The 27,871-nt window shown below is 26.0% G+C and overlaps 1 protein-coding gene across 1 annotated transcript in view; it reads right to left on the bottom strand.

The window, feature by feature from the left end:
* LOC129610150 (acid sphingomyelinase-like phosphodiesterase 3b) overlaps nt 1–27,871 on the bottom strand; it is a gene marked incomplete at its 3' end in the record, with an annotated part of 307,142 nt that overhangs the window by 24,738 nt on the left and 254,533 nt on the right. Inside the window, exon 7 of the mRNA XM_055522556.1 lies at nt 8,768–8,966. Within this exon, the coding sequence (XP_055378531.1) occupies nt 8,768–8,966 (199 nt within the window). The remainder of the gene's footprint in view (nt 1–8,767; nt 8,967–27,871) is intronic.

The following is a 27,871-nucleotide window of genomic DNA, read 5'->3' as shown; positions in this document are numbered from 1 at the left end:
CTGTATCTAGTACAATTTTGTGATATTTAAATGAAAATTGTTCTAATTATAACATATGATATGCATTAATAGGGACTCCGAAAATTTATTGCTATTCGGCAATAGTCAAGAATATTCAAAGTAGCATTTTGTATCCTTCCTTAGTTTTAAATTATTTAAAATAATATGTTGCGCACCAAATGCACCGACAAATTTTAATTCATCATCGCTTTACTAAAAATTTTGATTACCACTAAGATTTATAATTCTATTTTACTGTATAATTCTTCTACTGTCACAATTAATTTCTGAAAATAAACCATCAAGGGTACAAAACTTTTAGCTACTTAAAAGAATTCATGAAGGACAAAATCTTAATTATAAAGGCAACAGCAGAATCATTACATTCAGATACAAAAAATATTTCTAACACAAGCTTTGATTTTTAAAAATCATTAAAATTCTATATAAGAATTTAATATCTACAAGTACTTTTCTGTTCGATGTCATTTCATATTTCCTAGAAAATTTAAAGAAGAGGGTTAAAAATCGAAAACCAAACATAAAGAAAATTTGAGTAAAAAGATCAAAAAACATTCACATTTGATTGTTCTTGCATCACACCCTCATCTAATGAGAAATTCGTTATTATGTTGTTACATTATGGTATAAGCAAACTCGAGAATTTTTTTTTGATAAAGTATTTATAAAAAAATAAATTTAACTATCCCTTGCTTCCATATTGTATAAAAAAAAAAACATTTTCGCTGCCATGTTTCATGACCTGTATTGTATTTCAAAAGTACAATGTTTCGACGATGTAGTGAGTTCCAAATTGTTGGGGAATTATTTGAAATACTCAGAAAAAAGCAGAGAGCGCTTCGAGAAATTTTCCAACGCTTCTTATAAATTTTGTTTAACCGGTGCTACCACTGAATCTAAAAATTTTTTAAAAAGCTTTCTGCGTTTGTTAAATATTTAAAAATTATTTTACCAATCTAGTAAAACATTTTAAAAGCTTCAGCTTAAAGGCGGTTTAAAAATGATTTAAAATTTTTTTTTTTTTTACAATGAGGAAATAAACAAAAAAATAATTTATCGGACCTTTTAATTTTATTGGAATATTCTCTTCTCTTGTTCAGCATTGCGAGGAGAATCCACTCAAACGTAAATATTTTAATATGCGCCCGACCGAATAAATAATTACTAGAGCGATATCGAGAACCAGTCGCGTCTACTCATTAAAAGAACAACGTTAAAATTTTAAAAACTCTCAAAAAGATGGAGAAACGGCAACACTCTCTACTGGTCTCCTTCCAGCGTTCCCACTTGGATACAATTGTATCCATTTGGATACATTTTTGCTTTAAAATTTAGCTTGGATACAAAGATACTCAAATCTGCTAAAATGTCGAAATTGGCTACATTTTAAAATTTTGCTGAAATATGGATACATTTATTAAATAAATATGGATTTTCATTAAATAAATGTTAGAAAACTTTTAAAGTGCTGTAACTTTTAAGTGCATTATCTTCCAAAAAATGTTATTTGCTGACTAAATAAAATTTGCCCGTTTTCGTGCTGAATAGTTTTTACCGCATAGTTCAACAGCTACAGAACATATATTTTCTGACCTTAAATTTTAAAATGTAATAGAAATTGCGTGTGATTTCTAAAAGAATTTACTATAAATTACGAAACTTACATTGTTGAATAAAGCAAATTAATATTATTTAAGAGTTTATTGGTATAAAATAAGGCGATTTAGTATAATAATTCTACTTTAGGAGGCTGGATACATTTTGGATACATTTTGTTCTTGAAATTGGATACATTTTGTTTTTATTGAGTGGGAACACTGTCTCCTTCTCCCCCCTCTTTCATTGAAATTTTTTTCTTCTATTTTCTTTTTTTTGTTTTTATACTTCTTCTATACTATACTCAAACATACGTATTTAGTTTTTAGACCTTTTTTTTCTGCTTCTATTATTTTCTACATGAATTACTAATGTAATCAAAAATTTTAGAATTAGCCATTTTTTTTGGTTGTATATTATAACCCGGTTATTATCGCGTAATTATTTATTTGTTTTATGTCCCCTAATCAGTGAACTGAAATCTAACAAGCTGTATAAACACACACACACACTCGTATAAAACTTTATAATATAAATTTTTTTTTCATTTTTGAATTTCTGGCATAATAATTATATAGAAATAAGCCTAAACGAATATTTGATCACCCCGCCCCACCCCTCCTACGTCTTTCTTCATCAACCATTAGTATAACAGTAAATTGCCTAATATTGATTTAGTTAAACCGTTAGTTATTTTATTTAAAAGTGAATAATATGTGCTGTGCATATTACGTACATACACACATACATATTTTTATGTACATAGGTATACAAAAATTTAATTTTTTTTCTCTATAATTTTTAGCTGGTCTGATTGTTTGCTATTTCATTTTTTATGTAATGTACACAAAATAACACAAAATTTATAAATGGCTGGTCATGGTAAATGACTTGTGAAACTATATTATGATATTGTATGTATTTTAAACAAAAGCCATTTTTTCTGTCATGTCCAGATGGAATAAACAGAAAATAAATAGTAAATAATATAGAGGCCACAAATTATTATTAGTAAGAAATTATAAGTACAATTTTGGTATTGTTTTGTACAATATTCTTAGTCAAAGACCTTAAGAAGGAGAAAACGACAAAAAAAGGCGAACACATTCAAAGTCTATGTAATGTAAATTATGTAATACTCAAGAATCTGTAATTATAATATAGGTACAAAAATTTATAATAATTTGAAATAATTGATTGGGTGGAAGTAAAAAATTATATTTAATCATACGAGTATTTTAAATATTTTCTTAGAATTGTATACTGCAATTTTCCAAATACATAATATGCATATATACATATATTATGTATATAACTTATGTCAACTTGTCAATTATAACTTATGTCAATTATTGTCAATTGAATTACATAATAATTTAAATTGATTTATATATAATATGAGGGCAAGAAAATGTCCTTTAAAAAATTACTTTTATGAAAAATTTTCAGCCGGCCTTTACGTTACGCACATTATCTACAAGAGGATTTGATAAACATGATCTAGCAAATATTTATCTTAAATTTTAAAATGCTTTTAGTCATATTTCGACTTAAAAAAGGTGCACATCATAACAATTGTAATTCGCGTGAATAATCAATTAAATTCAATACTAATGAATTTGCATGGATTGTTGTCTCACATATTATATTATTTATATAGTGGAACTTCTATATTTCAAACTCTGTAAATGTTGGAAAAAAATTTGGAATTTGAGAAATATTCGAGTTGGAGAAATTAAAATACTTCAATTATTTTAATATTTCAAAATAATAAAAAAAAAAAACAGAAATAATGTAGTTTGAGTTAAAGAAAAGCTCGTCATGTAGAGGGTGTATAGGATATGGAAAAGTTTGACTGTGTACAATGTGTTTGAATTATATAGGATTGTATTAACATTGTAAGGTTTTCTTTGAAACTACTTTTAGGCGTATTCCCAACTAAAGTAAAAAAAAATTTGCTTATTACTTTCACCCTATTTTCGCATCTCTTTGCTTGCAAGTCTGTTTGTAAAATTTCTGAACTCTTGAACAAATGAAAAAATTGTTCAAAATTATCTAATAATTCTAAGAAACCTTATTTTCTAATCAAGAAATTTTTTCTATGCCTATACCTTCTAAATGTTATAGATTTGTTAATAAAGTTTTTCCTTAAGGTAAAAATTATGAAACGTGGTAGCAAATATTTAAAAATTAATAAAATTTTTGCCACTCTTTTATCTGCCCAATTATCGCTGCGAAAATTAATAAAATTTAAATTTTCGTTGCTTCATTTTGCAGAAGAATTAAATATTTCTAAATTACTATTGAAGCAAATAATATTGATGGCAAACAATTTACTTAAAAGAATTGCAGCTATTAAATTCCGGACATTATGTTGCAATTTTTTTAAATTTTTTCTTCCCACACCCTAAAAGTATGCAAATTTCGAATTGTTAAATACATACCTTGAATTTTCAAATAAAATGTTATTCATAAGAGCAGGACATCTAAAGCAATGATTGTTTTTATTTTATTTTAAAACTGGCAATGTGATTTCATATAGCGCTGGTGATTTTCCATATAAATTTAATTTTATTGAAACTAATAACTATCTCATAAAACGCAATGATAAAAACATATTTATAATGGTTTTGAAGCTGAATTTAGTAAAAAACTCCTTTATGTGAAGTAAAATATGTGCCCTTGGCATTTCTTCCATTTAGTTCTCATTTAAAGTAAAAAATTCTGTCTTTCTGTCAAAATATCGCTTTTTTCATTTTCAATATTAAGTCCACTCTTTATATGCACACTACAATACTTTCGTTATAATTATAAATGTCTTAAGATAACATTATTATTAAAAATATTCTTAAAATGCTTAAGAAAAATCATTTTCTTCTAATGTAAATTTTTTACAAAAAAAAAAGAAATTGATTTTATTTCATAATATTCCTGAAGACATTTTATCTTAGGATCATTGATATTATCTATATCATATTGTAATCATCAACAAAATCATCATTATCATAGTAATCATTTCCATTCTTGTTATGATAGGGAATTTAGTATGTCAAATATTGTTTAATATTTTTCATCTTATCGTAAACAAAAATAGGAGAGCAAAACTCAACAAAATAATATGTTTTATCCTTTTTTGTTGAAAAAAAATAATGTACATCATATACGAGTACATAGGTATTATTTATTTTATAGAGAATATCCTAGCTTAAATTTTTACAATTGCAAAAAAATTTGAACGAAAAAGGAGACAAATAAACTTGAATTTTATTTTAAGTTTAACATGATGGATAAAATATTGTTTTGAAAAGAAACCTATGGCGTATACGTTATGTAGATTTTAAAAGAGTAGATATTATTTTGGAATAAGCAGAATATGGAGAATTTTTTCAAGAAAACTTTTTCATTTCTTTATTGAAATTATGAAAGTTTTGATTTGATATAATATTACCCTTTTAATTACGTGAAAAATCGTTAAAATTAAAGATCATCATTTAATAGCAAAATTTGTCCCTAAAACAACATGAAACGAGCAGAATATTACATGCAATGTTAATCGTATTTCTCTAGCACGCATTAAATGTTATAAGGATTTATTGGGATTAAATTTACACTTGATTTGTTCTCGGCTTACACATAGTTCCTTTTAAAAACTTATTCTCTTTTATATTAACCTACTTCACAGTATTTTTAATTTAAAAAGATTCGAATCGTAAATGCTCCAAAAAAAAAAATCTGACATAACCGACGGCAATGTCTATATTCTAGTTTATCGAAAGTGTTACGAAAGATTATTAAAAAGCCTGTTAAACACTTGTTTCTAATTTTAAGTACGCTAGTAAGTACATACCTAGAATAAAGTAAATTGCGCTCTTAGTAGGGTTTCCCTTTGAGCCATTCGATTGAGCTGAAAGCTTACCGGTAACAACCAGAACTCAAATATTACATTCCAAAAACTTTTATCAATCCTTTCGGCTTCCGAGCCCTGGCATTTGCGAAAAAATTTATAAGTTCATTGATCTAGTACTGCAAATTTAAATATAAAATTTCAAGGGAATTGGCGGATTGCTTTATTTCGCTTCACTTTCAGAAAATATAAAATAGATCAAGTTCCCGGGGCGTAATCTATTCCATAAAATTACCCGTGACATATAGCCAAAATAAACTTAGTTCTAAAATTTCATCAAAATCGTTCAACCAAACTTGATATACAAGCGTGTCCACACAGACTTATAGACCGAGAACCGACATCCCTTTAAAAATAGTTTATTTGCGCTTCATTATCAAGGGGAAATGCGTAAATCCATCCCATATGCTTGACCTTTACTGTATACAATACAGTGTGGTCGGTAATAATATTACATAAAAATTTCATTAGTAAAATTGTTTTTTTGAAAGTGTTGACACAAAATTTAAATTACAAGTTTCCCATTAATACCATGTTTTCCCTTAAATTATATAGGATAGACTAAGCTAAAATCATAAAGGAGTCGAAAATATTTCATAAAATGTTCTAAGTAACTAAATTGTGTGTCCATAATATGTACATGTGTTTCTTTCGTTTTTTAATATTGATTTAAAATTCACAATGTTTGAAAGTACGAATGTTATTTTTAAAATTATAAAAGCTTGCCATTGACCCACATTAAGTGTGTCTTTATTCGAAACACAGACGTTTTCGATTAAAATTGAAAACTAAAAAATAAAGAAGAAAGAAAAATTAAAATGAAAGATGTAGGTAGGTATTTGTTGCTCTTCAATTTAATAATATTACAAGGACTCTTTTCTTTCCTGGACATTTTTTCCAGTAGTGCAAATATACAAGGATATTATACTTTAAAAATTTATAATATTTGTAATGTACGTTTTGTACACACACATAAATTATTAAAATATTAATAAATTATTTCCAGTTCTCTGTGTTATTTTTTACGTTTTTTACTCTAATTCCCTAACACACAATATTTATTTTACTGTTTTTATTATGATTTTTTTCTCCTTTTTTGTTTTTTTTTTTAGAGCGTAACCTAAAATGCTTTTCTAAGGCGATTTTTCACTAACTTGTTTACCTTAAAGCAATAAAAAATGACTAAGAAGTGAGGTAAAAAATGAAAATTATGGGCAAAGCAAAAAATAAAAATTGAAAATTAACGAAAAAAGGATGTTTGCTTTTTTGTGTACAAAATTGTATTTTTGTGTGTTTGTGTGTTTGTAGGTGTATATATGTATAAAAATTTAATATTCAAATATGTATATAGCCTTAAGAAATTTAATTTCTGTTACATATTACACGTAAAATATCTGTGTGTGGAAAATTACATATTCGTAAGGGAACACAAAAAGGGACTTGAGGAGTTGGACACTCTTTAATTCTAAAATTATAAAATGTATAAAATTTTCGAATAAAAAAAATTATTAACTTAAATTAAATTTTATCTGTTATATAAGCAGTGAGTGGTGTAAACCATATAATATGTAAACTATTTGAGCTATTGAAAAAGTCAGCCACATTATAATAACATAGAGCTTGAAGTTATAGAAAGTAGCTTTAGATAGGTATTTAGAGATTTATGACCTTCAGCAACTTCTTGTGTCACTTTCTATTCTTTCTATTAATAGAAGTATTCTTTCTATTAATTCTTTAAATTCTTTTCCCTCACTTTTGCAAATATGCAGTGATTTTTCTTCTATAAAGTTTTATTACCTCTTAGGCTAGGCATATACGACGGCAGTTCCAGATAATAATAATATTGATCTTAAAAATTTAATATAATATTAAAGCGATTTAAAAAGTCAAAGGTTGGTTAACATGGCCGGAGCAGCAGGTCAATGGCACTCTAATTAACACAAATCTGCCGTTATGCTTTCGCTACCCCGTGATCACTAGGCCATCATTGAGCGAACGATTATATGTGGCCTATCTAAGACACCAGATTCTCTGCCTAAAGAGGCCAATCCGACCCTACCCAGAGCCGAACACTTGCAGAGATAATGAAAAACAGTATTCTTCTTTTCTATTTCTCGGCAGCTGCAACAAACCGTATTGAAGGTCAATCCCAACCTAGCCGCATGTCCCCCAAACGGGGGACCAGCTTCGAGGATATTCTAAGCGACTTTACATCTAAAATCACGGCTAGGCTGTCAGTCACTATTTCCACATTACTAGCCACAGCAGACAAAATCTTACTAAGTTTCATATTAATAGTGTAAGAGGTCATAATAAGTATGAGCCTTAGCGTTCAATATGTTATATCATGTAGTGTATGTAGAAAATTTTGGTAGTCAAAATATGTTGCATCCGATTGTCATATCCTACTGAGAAATTCAATTGTATCCGATTCTGTATTTGGAAAATGTATTCTTACTTCGGAGCCGTATATTGTATTATATTATATTGCAGCATAATATTATAAAGGTGTATTTGGAATACAAACTGCTTTTCTAAAATGTACTTATATGCATATTTCCTAATCTAGTCCAAAATTTGCAAACACAGAAAAACGTGCAAAATTTCGGATTGTTTACCAAATATATAATTTGTATTATACATATTATGTAATATATAAAGGGTACAAAACTATCCTTCAATACTTTTCTAATAATTTTTTAAACTATATATGTAGGGATAAGGTACAAATTCTCAATATAGGTAACCCTTAAATTTTACATGATATTCCTGTTTCTATTTCCGTTTTTTTTCTTTACTCAAAGCAAAAAATTATTTTTATACCCAAAATCACCTTTCAAGCAAAAAATAAATATTTTTTTTTTCTATATTTACTATAACTTTAATTTCTTATATTCGTACCATTCCGAAAAACCTTTACGGAAAAAATTTTAATATCAATTTAATTTAGGATTTCATATAAATGTTCAAAACGTGCCATGGACTATGTAATGAACGTTATTATATACATATAACTTTGTATATATATTCACAACATAAGTAACTTTTAATCTTCAACACTCTTATACTCGTACAGTAGGAAAAGGAAAATGAGGTTATTTTTAATCCTTCACTATATTTTTTTAACCATTACTTAAAAGGAAAGCAAGTTACAAAAATAAATAAATGTGTCAAAATGTATACATATAGAATATAATTTTGTTTATATACTTATTATGTAATGATATAATTTCGCAATATATATACCTTTTTCATCATAGATTATCCTAAAAGAGTCCGAATGTAAATGACCAAAAAATTGTCCTTGAATAATTGATGAATATTTACGTACTAATCTTAAATAACGTAAATTATTTTTTTCTGAGAATGTTGTATGACCATGTTGTTGACTTGCACCAATAATTCTTTCATCAGAACCAGGTGGCATATGACCTACAATATAAACCTGAAATATAAGAGAAAAATAAGGAGATTTAGAAAAAAGGTATATATAAAAATTTTATTTAATTTGATTGTATTCTAGATTAATTTCACTTATATTACAAAAAAATTTAGTAGAAAAATTCATAAAAAACTAAGAGATTGAAAGCCAAGTAAATGAGAAAAGATAAAAGAACTGATAGTATAACCAACAAAATAAGATCAAGTTCAAAACACTATGTAAATATACTTCAAAGAATGTTTCGCAAAATCTATCTGATTATTAAGTTAATCTGTACTATATTAACACTATGATCCTAAAAATTTTCCAATAAAACAAGCTAAAATTTCCATTTTTTAAAACCAAAACATTCAAAATTGAGAAAATTTAAAAATATAACGGTAAGGACAAGATTAAAATTAAATTTCAAAGTACTTACATTGTTTATGGTAATTATTGCCTATCGCATTGCATGCAAATTTCAGATGTCGAGTTTTCAGTGGGAACGCACTTCTTCATAATAGGGAAGTGTAAACAAACTATTTCTAGACAGATCTCGGTCTGTCGTTTTGTGTGGGAAATCGTGTATCTCAAGTTCGGTTGAACCGATTTTAATCAAATTTTGTATGTGAGTTTATTGAGGCTATGTTACAAATTGATCAACTTTTTCGTATATCCAGATGTGTCCAGTCTCGGGAGCTGGACCTTTTTGCGAGGCGATTTTACATATTTTAACATATAGAGCGAAATAATCAATGAATTTCCTTGAAATTTCATATTTACATTCGGTATGTTAAAACAATAAACATATAAACTTTTTGGAGAGGTTACGGCTCTCAAACTCAACTGGGACTCATAATATGTGGAAATTAATTGGTGAACTTTTCAGGGAATTTCATTTCTCGAGGAATGTTAACTGAATGCTTATTGATGTCCTTAAAGTTGTAAAGAAGGGATTAAAATGAATTTTCATAATCTTCTGTAACACTTTTACTAAACTATACAATATCTATTGCGGTCGGTTATGTGCTGACCATATCAATTTATTTTTAGTTAATAGTTATTGTATTCTATTTCAGATTTATATACAATTCTATCCAAATATAATAATTTTTTTACTAGTATAAGTTTGAATTCATTTCAAAAGTGATTATAGAAAAAAATATTTATTTCCAAGTTTTTTAACACTTCTTGTGTGCATATACTTTTTCTGCATATATTCTCGTTCTATGTGGAAACGACATGGACCCTTTATTTCAATTGCACATTAAATTTCAAATCATTCAACTCCCTGGTTACTTAAAAAAATTCTATCTCCTTCCTCTACATTCAAAATTGCATTTTATTCAAATTGAAAATGAGAAATCAAAAATTAAAGAAAATAATTGTTTCAATTCAATTTTATTGAATCAAAGATAATTTGTGACTAACTACAAAAGGAAAACTATTCAAAGTCGACAAAAATTATGCTAAAAATTTTCTTATTCCAATACAACTCTCGTACTCTTGACTTTAATTATTGCTCTGAAAACAGCGGATATAGCATAGCTGCTCCCTCAATAGAATATCAACAGTTGATTAGCCAAAAAGTGTCCTTTTTTAGCAAAGCAATTATTGTTGATTTCAAACTTGTTATAGGCAAAGAATCTATGTAATATAATATTTTTATGTATAATAGTTTATGTATTATATTAGAATACTTGCAAAAAACCAATTTGAAATAGTAATTTTGGTCTATTTTTAAAATTCGCATTTCACCACGCAATCCTTAAAAAAAAAGTTATTTTACAATATCCTCGAGCTCAATAATTATATTACATAACCGTACACAATTTTATTCGTATTCAAATGAACAGAAAATGGTAAAAGGAAAACAAAGTCCGCCCTTCTAACATGTAAAATAGTTCAGATTTTTTTTTACTCTATATCTTCAGGTGTTATAAATAAATTATGCAGGTACACAGAAAAGAAAAAAATAACAACAAAAAAAAAAAAACAGTACCCAAAACTTCAATGAAAATGTGTTGTGTCGATAAGTATCATTAGGTCGCACAGTGGAATTTTTAATAAAGAAACCTTTTCATATTAAATTGAATAACTATATAAGGTCGATCCTGCATTATCACTCTAATTGATTACACATAAACGTATACATTGATTACAAATATTATTCAGGTTTATTATAATATTATACTTTTAAAATATATAGGTAAACGTGATAGTGTTATACAAGTATTTACATTTACCTTTATAAAAATATTATATATTATAGTTATTTTTATGTTATAAAAGCAAAAATGTAAATGTAAAGAGAGGAAAAACTTTTTATATACATATTACTATATGATGTATATACATATACTTTTTTGCATCAGATTATGCCGGTCCATTAGATAATAAGAAAAAACATGTAGAGGTATGTGTATATTATATAGGTACCCTATGTGTATATGCACATCAAATAAAGTTAAATTCCTTTGAGTTTTGTGGTAAAAAAAATTTTTTTTGAGAACTTCAAGAAGAAGAAGTAAACTACCGGTAAGGAAATTGACACAAAGTTAGGTCTTAAGTTCTTTTTTTTTTAGGGATTATACTCGTATACATCAAAATTACGTAACATTTTAGTTTTATAATGGTAAGTTTGTATAATGCGTACATCCAGGGTGATTCAGTAATCAATGATTTATTTAGTATCATAATGTAGTTTGGGGAGTTAAAGATAATGAAATTCAAATAAAGCTTTGCAGGTCTGCTATGTAGACAAAATAAGTCAGAGTGCATTGAATTTAGATAATATTTATCTGACAGATCAAGACCCTGACCCTTCGACGGGATAAACGAGATGAGAGCCCGGGGTTCCTATTCTTCTACCAGCATCTTTATGAAAAGCTTTACTTGTTTACAAAAAAGTTGGAACAATAATTTTTAAAATCTCGGACTTCAAACGATTTTTCGGGTATAACCTGGAACCATAAATCATTTTTGAACTTTTTTGGCTTAAATTAAAGTGATAAAAATTTTGTAAAGAATTTTTTTTCAAATTTCAGAAAATTTTAGATAAAATTGCACCTGTAAAGTAAACTAATAAGAAACTAATAATTTGAATTTTTCTAAAATTAAAATTCTTGCTCTTTCGAAAGTCCATAAATTACAAAATAAAATTATAATATATAAGATTCTAGCCCATTATTATCCCTTTCAAAAGCTGTTTGTTTGAATGTTCCAAAGTTTTTCAAAAGGAAGTCGTAAACAAATGGCCTGCAAAATTTAAAATTTTGTGAAAGATCTGTAAAATCCTCTGAATATTGCTATGGTTAGTTCAAAATAAAAATATATTATTATAATTGTTCACTGATAGTTAGAGCACTTATAGTTTAAGAACTGAGGATTACTGAATCACTCTGTATATTTATATACGTATATTTTAACGTAAGCATACTTTTTATATATTCACAGGATAAATTATTTATAATACTATTAAAAGTATTATATAGGTATTATTATTATTGGTAAAATATCGATTAAAAATAAATAAGTTCTTAATTTACTTTATTTAATTTGAGTTTTTTGAAATTATCCCCTTATAGCACTTAAAAACTGTTTTTATTTATGTTACAACTAGCTACAACGTTTTATTATTTTATATTATTAATAACACAGATTTTGTGTTGTGCAAGTAAATACGATATGCACATGACATTCTTAAGTACTATTACTGTTAAAAAATTTTAAGAGATATTGGAGATATTTTGTAAAACTAAATCTCAATAGAAAACATTGAAAAGAGCATTTACTATTAAACTTAAACATTTAATCTGTTAGAAGTGCAAAGGCATGTAATGGTAAAAATTTTAATAAATAATTTTACTAGAAATTTGTTTTTCCATTGACAGAATATAGAAATTACGTTTATAGTAAATTTGGAAAATCAGCGTACAACAAGAAGTTGGCATATTTATTAATCCTTAAAATTTATTGTGAATCATTGATTCACAATAAAATACATCAGTCTAGATGAACAAATTCGTCATGATGAACTTCTATTCAAAATCTAGTATGGTGTAAACTATTCCCATGTTCCATTTCTTAATGAAAATAAATTAAACTTTTAATTGCAGATTTGATACTGTTTGCACTTTCCCTTTCTTAACGAATTTAGAAAATTTATGGTCCCCCTACTGTATTGATATTGAAGTAATATTATAAGTGTAATCAAATATCAAAATTGAAATTAAGATTAAGTTCGAATCGCAATTTAAACATTATAATTACATTCAATAACTTCAAATAATTCGTACTATATAAAAAATGTTAAAATAATTAAATTAACAAAGTTAGGTCAAGCCAATGGTTTAGCAACATTTAATGTAGCACTTTATCCTTCAGAAAATGAAAATGCTGCTTTTAAAAAAATTGCATACATTTAGGATGAGAAAAAAAAATTGTAAGACCCATTAACATAATGCTGGAATTTGAGTGTTATTTTGATGACATGAAATTTACCGTTAGCTTTCGGTATTTATTGTAATTTCAAAAATCTTGCAGTTTCGGAAATATAAGACACAAACAATTTTACAAATTTCTAGAGCAAATTGAGAGGTAGTGAAACTGTAAAAAAATTAAATAATATTTATTTGTGTCTAAAAGTCGCTAAGATTAATTTAGGCTGCTATAATTTGCACTCTAGAAGGAAAAGAAAAAATTTGGAAAAAAATTGATTTGAGACAATGGTAAATTTTAACGGCCATTTTGTTTTTTTTAAAGTTCAAATATGGTATGTTGCGGTAGAAGAAGATAGCCACTACTTTTCTGCCTTTGCAAAATTTGGAAAATTACTATTGTTTCGCTGTAATAAACAATTACGTTGTACTAATCGCATTTTAAGGGTTTTGAGTATAACAATTATAGGGGCAAAATTTTCTTCTATGGAAATAAAGTTCTAGTAAAGATCTAGAAACGAAGAAGTAGTTTTTGGAAAAGTCGTAAAAAGTATAAAAATATTTAAATTGTTAAAGAAAATAAAAGCAATATTAAATCGTAAGTACTTTCTACGCAAATATTAAATTAGGTTGTGCTAAAAAATTAAAATTTGTCATCAATGATTTCAAAACTGAACTAATATCATACTGCACGCTCATGTGTATAAAATTCGGCAATTACAAGCTAAGCGTATATGTATTAATACTATAATAAATACTAGAAGAAATTTAGGAATTTGTGCGTTATTTTTAAATTTTTTTTTTAAATTGTATACCTACTTATTCAATTAAATATCTCAAAAAAAAATCGTATTAATTTTTATACCAACTTCCTCGTTTTATTTAAATTAAATTAATATTCTTTTGATAATATCACTCTAGCATGAATTATTTATTATTGGAATTAATAAAAATTGAAATTAAAATTTTAAATTATTATTAAAATTTTTCACAATTATTGACAAATATGAAAAATTTAATCGAAAATAGGAAATAAAAAATTAATCAAATTAAAAACAATAATTAAAAAAACAATGTGCTGATAGTATGCAAATTGGTAAAAATTTCAAAATTGATAAAATGGTATGAAAAAGATGCATGACAATAAATTTATTAAATTTTAAAAAATTAATTTTATTAAAAAATTTTTTTTATAACTAACTCCTTCTGTTAAAAAGTTTTTCTGAATTAAATTCAAAATAATTTCTTTTATAATTAATAAATTCAAATAATTTAATTTCCACAAGAGAATTAAAAACTTTTGTGTGACATACAAAGCTATATCAAAATTTAGAAACTAATTGACTTTTAATTTTAATTAATAATAGAATAGATTATTAGATTTTTAAAATAAAAATAATTTTGATACATTTAAAGACAAACTACTCCCACTACAACAACTGAATGAAAAATTTTAGGAGTTAAATTAAAGTAGAAACAAATAACAGATTTTGGTACTTAGTTAAAATAAAAGTTAGTCTTATAAGTTTGGAAACGGTTTTATACCCAAATTAAGTAATATTTTGCATTTTGTTCTTTAAATTTTTAAATTTCTATTCGAATATTTAAAAAATGTCCAATATACCTTGATATTCCAGCTAATTTTGGGACTGGTTATAAATACTACAATTATCATTCTTACTATACCCTACCAAGAATATTTTTACACACAAGAATAAGAAAATTAATATTATTTTCGCATAAATTGGCAACACTTCCACATAAAAAGTAATTTTGTTTTTTTTTTTCTAAGTAATTTTAACATCTATTAATTTTTTTTTTCATTATTTTTTTTTACCTTTATTTTATAGGTATGCCTTCAAAGGAAAAATTTAGGAATAAATTTCAAAGAAATCAAATAATTCTCCCACACAATTTAATTTTAGAATCACAACAGATATACACATCACACACACTTACAAAGGTATTTATACTAATTAAATTTCCTTTTATAATATTTTGTTTTTATTTTATTTTATCTCCAGTGCCCCAAAGCAATGAAATGACAAACAAAATAAACAAATGAAAATGGTAACGCAACGACAATGTTAAAATTTAACGCGATTTTTTATTTGATTAAAATGAAAAAGTAGGAGCGTTTCCTGATGCCCACATTATATCATGGATGAGATATTTCAAATCACAAACATTTTTTTTCACAATCAAAAGGTGCAAAATTAATAATAGTTATTTTAAAATTTTTCTTAAAATTAAGGGTGCCTACATTGACAAAGATTGTAATTTAAATTTTATTTTCTTTAGAAAAAAAATCGAAATTTTTCAACATTAAATTATATATGACGTACATAGGCATATTTCTAATTTCGCTGTCGAATCATAAATAATTTCAGCCATATAAAATCCACTTTATTTTATAATCACACAATTTTCATGTACCGCGAAGATGGTAACACTCTTTTCAATGATAAAATCAAAAAATAAAATTATGCATTAAAATGAAAAAAAAATTCTGATGTGATCATCACATAACTGACCACAATTGTACCGTCCGATTTCGATGAAAAATTCACCAGTTAGTTTCGGTAAAAACCAAAAGTCAAATACCAAATTTCAAGAAATTTCATCAATAAGTTTCGTTAATATGGTAAAAAATGTAAAATCGGCCCTCAATTCCGTTTCCGAGTTCTCATTTTTTCAAAAATTTTACAGGTTAATTTTTCCAACACATCGAACTTAAATATTAAATTTCAAGAAAATTGGTTAATTATTACTTTGCAAACCGGAAGACAAACAGACCGGCATCTCTCCAAAAATAGTTAACTTAGGCGGAGTTACACCTCCCTATTATGAAGAAGTGCGTTCCCACTGAAAACTTAACATTCCAAAATTGGTGCCATCACATAACCTACCTTATTATTATCCGATTTTGTCGGTAATAAAGAGAATAAAGCTTTTCCTCATCCAGGAATGAAGCTCATAATAAAGAATGAGAAAAAAAAATCAATATGAAAGAATAATAAAAATGAAATTAAAATTTATTTAATTCCAATTAAAAACAAAAAGAAAATTTAATTTTCGAAGAAGAATTACAAAATCAACATTAAAATTTGTTGTTAGATGTGTCATTAAAAAATAACGTTCCATATTTCACATTATTTTATAAAAATTTTTATTAACGCAGACCTATACATACAGTTTCGTAACGTCTACACTCTATTTTACGAACACTGAACAGCAATTTAGTACATAAGTACATCATAATAAAGAAAAATGAAAAATTACTTACAAGAATATTATTGTAAGTCTTGGCCTTATTCAGAGTATCCTTGTTATGCAACATTTTGAAAAAGTAATTTTTATGAAAAACGATTATGCGAGTATGAGTGTACTTATATAAATTTTATTGAATACAAACTGAATGAGTCAAACTGAATAAGAATTACACGAAAATTTCGAAAATTTAATCTACAAAAAAAAAGAAACGCAAAATCATCAGTTTTCTTATATTTATTTTAAAGGCCATTACAATTTTACGGGAAAAAAAAAAAATAATATTCTTAAAATAAAAATGGGGATTAATAAAAATGAAATTCTACTTAATATCTAAAAAATTTTAGTTCTAAATTTAAAATTATTTGACCAGTACTGGAACAGTAGATGCCACTGGAGTATCAATTAATATTCAAATAATTTCGCCTTTCTTAATTTCAGAGAATGGCAACCATGTTATTGAATCTCTTCAGCAAAATTTTAATATTATAGGCCGAATAGTCCTAGAGATATGATTGAAGAAACTGAAAGCGGCTACAATGAATTATACGTAATCCTAACTAATTTCCTATTGTTACTATTTACTATTATTATTACAATATTTCAGGGCTGTACCTTTAGTGTTTCTGATATAGTTTTTGAAATTCAGCTCAGAAATCAACAACCATTATTTGGCAATTTTAAAAACAGAGTCAGAAGTTTATAGTAGAATTCGTAAACAGTTTTTTTTACAGAAATTGGAGTGTATGTGGTCAATATTGTGAATAATTTAATTTTTTTTTCCAACTATCACAATCTTCCTAATTCAAGTCTATCTTAAGATATTATAATTTAATAAAATTGCTTTTTTAAAAGCGATCTCTTTCTTCCAGAGCAAAAAACAAAAAATTCTTAATTTAAAATATAAATTGTAGACAGAATGAAACCTTAAGTAAGACGATTTTACGGAAAATTTTGTCGAAGAGACGGGCAGGACATCTTTATTCCTTTTGTAAACAAATTCAAATCATAATATCATGAAAACAATAAACGATATAAGGAAAAAGACAAAAACTGTATAAGAATGAATAAAAATAAGTAAATAAATAAATGTGTATAACTAAATAAAACAATAATTTTAATGATATTGGATAATGTTTTCGAAATTTATACACATAAAATGATTCTTCTACTTCATACATGATTGAGAGCAAAAGTATATGTATGTATATGCGTACGTATGACTATGAGTTCTCTTCAAAATTCCAATATGTGTACGTATGTATGTAACATACATAATATACTCGCAATATTAAATTCTTATTTCTGCAATAACCGTAATTCTTATGTTGATATCAATAAATGATTATTTTTTTTTATTTATTGAAATAAAAATAAATAAAATAAGAAAATTTCATAAAAAAACAACGAGTTATGAATGTATGTGTTCATAAATAAATTTATTATTATTATTTTATTATAAAAATAATTGGTAGCATACGAGCAGAGTACACCTGCTCAGTTTTCCCTTTTCCCAATTTTATCCCATCAAAAATTTCATATAAAATGTTTACAGAACGAAACCATATGATTTGAGTTGTTCAAAAGTTATCAGATTTTGTTTGGACTCAAAACGTTCTAAACTCCACAATCTCGAACATGATACCATCCTCTCCATTACAGGCAAAATAAGGGGGTTGGCCGTTTTAAAGCTCAGAAAAACGACAAAGGTGTTCGAGAAATTTTTTTCATTTTAAAGCTATATGAACAGATTTTTAGATACGAAAAAATTTATTGGAATAGGTGAATGACATCAGATACTTCCGGTTCTATAATGAAATCGATATTCAAAATGTATAAGATTCCACAAGACATTTTGTGACAAGGGGACTATAATATGTTTCTGATGATGTACTAATATTCGAAAGCTACGAATGAGGGGCACAAATTAGAAATGATTTTTTCTGTTAATATTAAATTAAAATTTTTCTAAGTTTCATTAAATGAATTTGCATAGTGTTACTTTTGTACCTTAAAATGTTCAAGTCTGTATCAAATTAGTATCAAATAATAGCTATCAAATCTAACAAAATTCATGAAAAAACTTTGGTACTAAACTTGGTACCTATATAGTATAATTATAGAAAGTTTTTGATTAAAAAAAGTACCTACTTTTAAAATTTTTTATTTTTGAAGAAAACAAAGAACCTGTAGGCGTCTGCTTATTTTATCTTAAAGGAAAATAAAAAATCGTTTGTAAAAAGATGTAGGTGTGCGATTAAATTTAAAAATATAACATCATAATTTATGTATCTATTTTATATCTATTTGAAAAAAAAATATATCTATCGAATACAGATTCTATAGATACTTTTATCGATTGGGTATGTTTACATTACAAAAGCACATACAATATTATTTGATTAGATCAATAAGAGAATAATATTGTTAAAATTTTATTTGTAATTTTGATTGTCTTTGAGTATAAGTTATGCAATTTGAAAGCATTTATGCGTGTATTATTAAAAAATTCATACTGTATTCAAAGAAATTTTTTGTATGAAGGTAAAGGCACAGTTACATACGCATAACTTTCTATACAAAACAGTATTTCTATAGCTCTCATATACGAAAATCGATTAATATGCCTTAAAGTTTGTGTAAAATTATTTGAATTCAATACTTTTACAGAATTTTGAAAATACTAGCAAAAAATATAACTTGTATAAATTTATAAATTATGAAACAAAAGAATTTTAAATTGATAGCCATTTGGATATTACGAAAATCAAATTATTGTAAATGTGAATTAAGTGAATTTTTAAAATTTCATTTTAAATTTTAATTAAATAAAAAATTCACTTTTCAATTAATTGTTTATTTTATAAAATATTGTTCATTTCTAGTTTTAATTTTGGAAGTAACATTATTACACATATTATCGTAAATATTACAATGATTAAGATATAAAATTTGCGATATGTATTAAAAAGATTTACGGTAGGCTCGTCATCTGCCTAGTAATTCCAATGACGCAAGAAAATGATTCATGGTTATCTACAATATCCCTATACACCATCCCTATGCTCCTCCTAGGAGTGTAGTAGAATAAAAAAAAATTATAAAGATTATTACGGATTTGAATATAAAGATTTTGAATATGACCATTGAAAAATTAATTTTTATTCTTAATCAATATTTCGCAAAAATTTTTATATTGCTACAATATACAATCCAAGCAACAATTTTGACTTTGAATTTAAAAATTGAAAAGTTTTTAGTTTTATTTTCAAAAGGAGCTTTACTTCCAACTTAAAATCACTCCAGCCTTTTGTAATATATGTACGTAACTACTGGTCTATATTTACTGTTCGTCCAAATTTAGACAAGATTTAGACAACAGGATTTAAAATTTACATTAATTGCAGAAATTTTTCAAAACAATCTTATATGAACAGCACATAACGGACTACCGCATTACGAAAAAGTTACATAAAGTTATGAAATTTCCATTAAATAATTTATTTCAAATTTTGTAAATGGTACAAAGTAAGATTTTGCTAATGTACTTAGAAAAATTTTAATTTGGTTCTTAGTGGAGATTTGTTTTCTGTGATTTGAATTCTCTGCAAAGAACAGCAACTCAAATATTAAGTTTTAAGAAATGTTTTCTAGTAGTTCCTGAGTTTTTGTCAAATATGTAAAATCAGCCCTTAGTGAAAGTTCTATTTCTGATACGAGTACCCTGATGCAACATTAACTAGTTTATAGTTTTAGTATCCAGAAATTGAATATGAAATTTCAAGGAAGTTGGTTGATTATTTCTCTTTATATGAGCAGAAATGTAAATTTGGCCCGTAATAAAATTCCACTTGCCGACACCTAATTTCATCAAAAAGTTAGGTAATATGTTATATTTGCAGGCGGAGCCAATATACAAAATTTCAAAAAAAATTTGCTGGTTATTTTCTTAAATGTAGTAAAGAAAGTAAACTTGACCCGTAGTAAGGATCCGGTTCGAGAGATCTGACATATCTGAAAACTTAATCAAACTTTAAATTTTTGTAAAAATCGGTAAAGCCGAACTTGAGACACTGATTTGCTTAGACAGACTGACAGATAAACAGACGGACCGACAAAATAGTGGATTTACTCTTCTCTACCATTGATAATTGCATTTCGACCGAAAACTCGCGATCCGAAATTCGACGCTAACCTATTTTCCTGTCACTGCATACCTTCCTAATTGTATGCAATGCAGTCGGTAAAAAATTGTATTATATACGTACTGTTATGAAATTGCAAGCACTTTTATGAAAGTTTGCTGGAACAAAGTAGGTGTGTTATAATTATTATTTACTAAACCAATAGTAATTAATTAAAATTCAAATAGAAAAGACTTAGTAAAATAAATAAGTGTGAAATTCTTTTCGGCAACAAAATATTTAAAATTTTTTGGTTTTTTCTAACAAAATCAAATTCATTATTCTAAATTGAAAACATTTTATAAGTAAATTCACTTTAAAAATTGGTGCTACACCAAATTACATGACGAAGGTACATAATGAACAGGTTTGCATAAACGTTCATGACATACAAAAACCACTACATAATGTACAGTGTATTAACCTCATTGCAATTTAAAAACAATAATATAAAAACTATTTCAACGGATATGAGTACATTTAAATAATATAAAAAATAAAAACAATATAAAAAAACAGAAAAAAAAAAGGATACGCGTTTAAAACTTCATCCTCTAATTGTTTCCCATCATACAGTACATACGTTGTTTGTTCCCCCTAACCCATACTCTTACAATATTGAGTTTTGGAGTGACAAACGTGAACAATTTTTTCTTATTTTTCACGATTAATATTGTTCCTATTTTTCTGTTTTTCTTTTTTTTCACTAAAATAATCCTTTTTAATTTTGTAATTCATTTAAAAAAGTTTGATACGCAAGGTTGACATACTTCTTTCATACAAAGTTACATTTTTTGTTTCAAAATATGCCATTCTCGGATTATTTTGTTTTCTGTTTTTTATAATGTTGCAGTAATAGAAGCGAGTGAAAGCCAACTTGACAAAGTTGAAAATTACAAATTGTGTAAGCATATATGCAAGTGTATAAAGTATGCATACATTGAAAAGAAATGCGGAAGTGCACACATTTTTCAAGTATAATACAAAGTTTATGCAATCTAATTAGTGATTGTGAACAAATCACTAATTAGATTGCATTAGATTGTCTTTAGAAAGAAATAGAATTTTTCTTTTCCCTTTCAATTTTATTATGAGAATTTTTTTAACTTAATTTTTGGAGTACTCCGCAGTATGCTTAGTGATTCTAATTCAACGCTAGAAGAACAATATTGCTTGTAACTTTGTAAGAATTTTCTTAAAAGAATAAATCTTTGTTATTAGAAATTTGAATAGTTTTAAGGATAATGTTGCTAAAAGTAACCGAATTAATACAATAGATTGTATATAACTTACTAAGAATGTTGCTACAATTTTAAGTAAAATATCTCAATTCATTCCCATATTTAAAGTTTAATTTTTAGGATGCGAGCAAAATTCTTATACTATATTGCGTACATTATAGATATAAGAAGTTTCGTATCACAAAATATTGCATTTGAATAAAAAATAATATTGATTCCTCTCCCTACAAATTTTTCTTTGATTTTATTCCCCATAGATTCTTCCATAAGTACATTAATTGGAAATTGGGTCAAGTTTATTTTTCGAATACATGGAAATATTGCATAAGAAAACAACAGCTGTAAGCGTTTCTTTTCGTATTTCTGAAATAAAATTTAAAAAATGCTTGCACATAATGCATAAAGGACAAACAAAGGAACAGGAAACTCTGTACAAGAAATTCATTATATAGTTTCCATTTTTTTTTTTAAGATTTTGCTTTTATCGTTGGAAAAACTTTAAAAATTTGATTCATTTTTTTTGTTTTGTAAATTTTTGTACAGAAATTTAAAAGGAAAAGAAATGTATGATAAAGAAAGAAATAAACAGCTGCAGAATAAAAAAAAGGAAAAACAAAATGAAAAAAAAAATGGAGAGGAAATAGAAAATAAAATATAAGGCAAATTCCATGTGCACTACTCTGAAATGCATTCTTTCTAAATGACATTCCCAATTCTTAAGAAGGAAAAAAGAGGAATATGAAAGGAAAAAAATAATTTTTCATTCATGTTTCCTTTTTAAATATTTTTAATACTTTTTTTCTTTTTCTTTTTGTATATCTAAGTATTTGTGTGCACCTCAAAATCAGAACACATGTAATGGATTCTTTCATATGATTAATATATCTATTACAAAATATATAGATAGATGCATTTATTATACAAGATGTTTCATGCAAGATAAAGGCGACAATGTAGTATTGAAAGAAATTATTAAAGAATTTTAATTCTATTTATGCATAGAATCTAAACGTCTATCTATTACTCGGCAATTGAGAAGAAAGTGAGTAACCCATTCGCGGCAAGTGAATGGAAGTGAGTAAAAGTGTATGGTGTAATTTTGCAAGTGCAACATTCAGTGAATTCCAATTGAAAAAATGAGTAATTGGAATAATTAAAAATCCACTAGAAAAACGGAGAATTCTGATTTGAAAGTAAATAAAAAGTGGGTAAAAATACGAGATAAACAATTAGGCTTTGATCATCTAGAATTGTCGCTGTGAATGATTAATTGTTAACTTACTTCTAATTTTACTGTTTAATTTCGTTTTATTTCAAAAGCAGTTTTCAAGCCGATTTTGTTTAAAAATTCGGAAATTTTGAACTAAAATTGGGTTATTGAATTTAAGTATGCCACAATCATACTGAAATTTTCTAAGATAGAAACTGCTCAAATTTGTAGAATTTGACGAGGCAAAGAGTATTCCAGAAACATTATTCTTTGCTTCGTATATTTTTGTTCTTTTTCCCTTAAATCTTCCTTTCACAACATTCAGTAACAATCGAACGAAAATATTATTAATATTTTATTCTGTTTTTTGAAGTAGATTCTACTACTGTTTAGTTTTTCTCATATCATTGAGCTAAGGCTGACAATGATTTGATAGTGCACTCATTATAGTGCACATTTTATTGTATAAATTAAAAAAAGAAATTCATAGTGATTTCAAGAAAGAAAAAAAATTTTTCTTGTACAATAAAATAAGCAGCAGCGAATTAAAAGGAAAAATTTACATTTGAAAAGGATAACATACATTTTTGTTTCTTTTCACCTTCTAGTATAAAATTTTGTGTCAACCGATACTTTAAAATATTATTGTTATACGTATAACAATATATGTATTAATGTATATAAAATATAAAAGTGCACTTAAAAACTTTCTTTGGAGTTGCCATATTTTCAGAAGGCAAAAGTTTGTTTTTACAGAAATTAAGAAAGAGAACTGCTACTACATTTATGAAAAGTAAAATACGAGTTGCGAAAAATATTTAACAGCGCACAATTTTTGTTAATATTATTAAAATGAGATTATAATTTTTGCGAAAATTATTAGGTTATGAGATACAATTCACTGCAAGTTCTCAACTATCAAAAACTAATTGGCTTTATTAAACTAGCTTGGAAGCGACTTGATATGTGTTGGCACCTACCTAGTGGCGGTCATGCTAAAAAACTATAAAACTCTTTACAATTTTAAATCGGCAATTTTAACCTACTGTAATTAGTTTCTTATGTTATATATAATTTATGCCATTGTGAAATTTTATCAAATGAAAATCAAACAGAAAATTATAGAATGATGGTTTATGTCGCAAAGTGTTTTTGAAAAAATTTCAGAAAATGCAATGGCAACTCTTAAACAAAATTTAATTTTTATTACACATGCAAAATTTTATTGATATTATGAGGATGCATAATAATAACAACAGTGTAATCGTAAATATTCCCGAGTATTATGATATTGTATAACACATACAAATATACAGACACAATATTATATAGATTTATAGAAGACGATAAACTTTTTGAGGCATTATACAATTACGGTATATAAAACTTTTTCTTACATATACGACAATGAATCTAGATATAATCGAGCTTTCTCATATACTCGTATTAAGTTGTACAAATTTTATGCATACATCAAATACCAACTAAATGCAGATATGCATACCTTATATACATATAGGTACATGACTTATTTGGAACAATACATGTGTACAATTGAAAAATATTTAATGAAGAACTTTGGTGAAAGCAACATATGTCATTGCTTTTAGTTTTTTTTACTAAAGTTTTCCTTTAAATATTTTTAAAAATTTTCTATACTTGGTTCTCATTCTTTTTTCCAGTGTTTTCATAATTTCTATATAACATATTTGTGTTTGACAAACAACACATCGGTATATAGGTTTCTCTATACGGTCAACTTTAAAGCTTTCAAGAAAATGAAAAGCAAACACTTGTGAAAAAAGAAAAGATAGCCAAAACTTTCATAATTTTTAATTTTGCTACGTTTGTTCTTATACATGGTTATTTCGGAATAGTTTGCTTTAAATTTTTAGAGAAGTCAAAAGAGTTAATATTAAAACTATATTTGCTATTAAACATTTTAAATTAAAAATAAAAATTATTATAAAAGAGTTTTAAGTTTTATTTGCTCATTGAGGGAATGTAAAAGTTTCTAAAACTTTTAAGTGTAAGGCTACAATATTTGGCTAAAACAATGTAAGCAGTTGTTACCAAGCGATTACGTAAAAGAGTAACGCCGGGCCGTATATTTACAGTATAATTACATTTTTTCAAATTATAAGTTTAATGCTAAATTTAGAATAGGAACTAGTAACTGGGGCTAGTAATTTAGGTTTTTGATATGACAGATGTTATCAGATTTTTAATAGGATGAAATTAATAGATGTCACTCATAGCATTTTTATTGCAAATTATTAACTAAATTCATTCATAACTAATGTCGACTTGTCGACATTAGTTATTATCTAAATTAATTAAATACAAATTAAACAAATACAAAATTTCACTTAATTTTAAATGAAATTTTCAAAACTATTCGATTATTTTATTATATTCCTGTTATATTTTTTTTGCAATATTAAGCATATTTCGAAAAGGAATAAACTGAGATTTAAATAAAAATTTCAAAATGTATGGATTACGGACAGACGACCACATTACAAATGAGGAAGCTTTGAGACGAATGCAAAAAGAAACACAACTTCTTCAAAACATCAAGTACCAAAAAACGTCGTATTTCGGCCACGTAATGCAAGGTACAAAGTATATAAACTTCTTCAACTAATCATGCGAGGCAAAATTAAAGGCAAACGAGGTGTCGGTAAAAAAAAAATTTCTTGGCTATGTAATATTATACACTGAACTGGAATCTTAACTAAGAATTTTTTCAAAACCCTGCAGACAAAAACGAATTTTGTGACATAACATCAAGGTTAATTTAACATGTGACCACTTACAACCTGTATAGGATAATGACCGAAAGAGAGAGAGAAATGGGATATTTAAGGCTGGAGTTAAATAAAACGTGATAATACTAATAAACGAAAGGGGACTGTTAATTTCGACTGGGAATAGTTTCAATTTTATATGATAGTCGCAAAAGCTGTGGTAAAATTTAGTAAAAAGTAAGAAATTTAGTGAAATTTAATAACTATGCACACCATATGAATTTGGATTTTGTTGTATATGAATTTTTTGGCATATGCTTGGATTTATAGATATATGGCACTTATGATTAAACGACTAAGGTCAAGTAAAATTTAAAAGAAAAAAAACATTAGGTACACGTAGCCATTTTAGAATTTGAATTTAAATTTTCAATGACTCTTGCTTGTTCTCTATATTCTATTTTTCTATAATAAATAAAATACATTTTAAAAAATTTGTTATGCAAATTTTTTTGTGCATCAATTTTTGATATTTTTTTTTTTTGTTTTTGAATTTTATGAAAATTTTATCATGTAAATTTTGTGTTACAAAATAATTAAAAGAAAATATTGTTAAAATTAAAAACTCTGTACAATATTTGTGTGTGTAACTATGTATATAGGAAAAATTTATAAATTTGTTGAATTTTTTTGTTTTTTTTTGTATTTTTGTATATGAATAATTAAAAAATTTTATTTACATGTAAAAGTTTACTGGTTACTTTCCAAAATAACTTGTTAGAAGTCAAATAATTTATTTTATTTTTTTTTTGTGTATGTTGTAATTGTAACATAATTTAGTGGAATAAAAGAATTTTTGATGTAAATTTTATTTATGTAAAAAATTTAAGTGTGATATGACAAACAGGATGTTATTTTTGTTTTTTTTTATCATATAAGTAAAAAATTACAGAAGGAGTACCTATATCTATATGGTTCAACTTATATGATATATAAGTTAGTTTCTGATTTGTATTGAGGTGTACGACAAGTTCATAAAGTATAGAAGAATTTTGAATGCTTTAGATTTTGAAATGAATAAAAAAAATTTTTTTGTTTTAAATGTTTTGTGATATTTTGTGCATTTATTAGCAGTCTTTCGAACTTTTTCAATAAACTTTGATAAACTGCTTAAAATATGAAAATCTAAAGTGTGACAAATATTTTAAGTTTGCTATTTTTATTATCGCATTATTGCTAATAGAAATATTGTTATATAAATTTTTTACATTTTGCATGAATACAAAACATTTATATTTTAGAACCATGTTTGAGACTGTTCAAAAGTTAATTCGAAAAAAATTATTGAAATTATGGAAATTTGGTCAAAAAACGAAAAGTGAAAATTTAAGAATTCACAATTTTAATAAAAAAGTTTCATATTGTTTTGCTCTTCGTGGTGTGAATTGTTAGGATCCGTTGCGTGAAGGGTCGCTTTAGTTTTGCAGAGTGGTTTCTGGTACAATTTTCATTAATCACAGTTTTGTTGTGGGTAATGTTGTTGTCCCGGTTTTATTGTGTCAATTATCGTACAATTAGAATACTAGAGGCCTCACTGTGTAGTTCGATTTTCTTGAAATGATTTTAATATTCGAAAAAAGGGTAAAGGAATACTAATCAATTTTTATGATATTACCTTTCCATTTCTGCAAATCGTTTCACGGAAATTACAAAAAAAATTGGTTTTAAATTCACAATGAAACTAATTCAACTTATAGTTTTTGTTGTCCAATATTTCAATCTTACTAGATATATTATATTACTTTTCTGTGTTAAGTTAATTGCTTACAAATTAT

Source organism: Condylostylus longicornis, unplaced genomic scaffold (genome assembly GCF_029603195.1).
Source record: "Condylostylus longicornis isolate FDR11 unplaced genomic scaffold, ASM2960319v2 ptg000044l, whole genome shotgun sequence".
Taxonomy (NCBI): domain Eukaryota; kingdom Metazoa; phylum Arthropoda; class Insecta; order Diptera; family Dolichopodidae; genus Condylostylus; species Condylostylus longicornis.
This window is presented reverse-complemented; position numbering and strand designations above follow the sequence as displayed.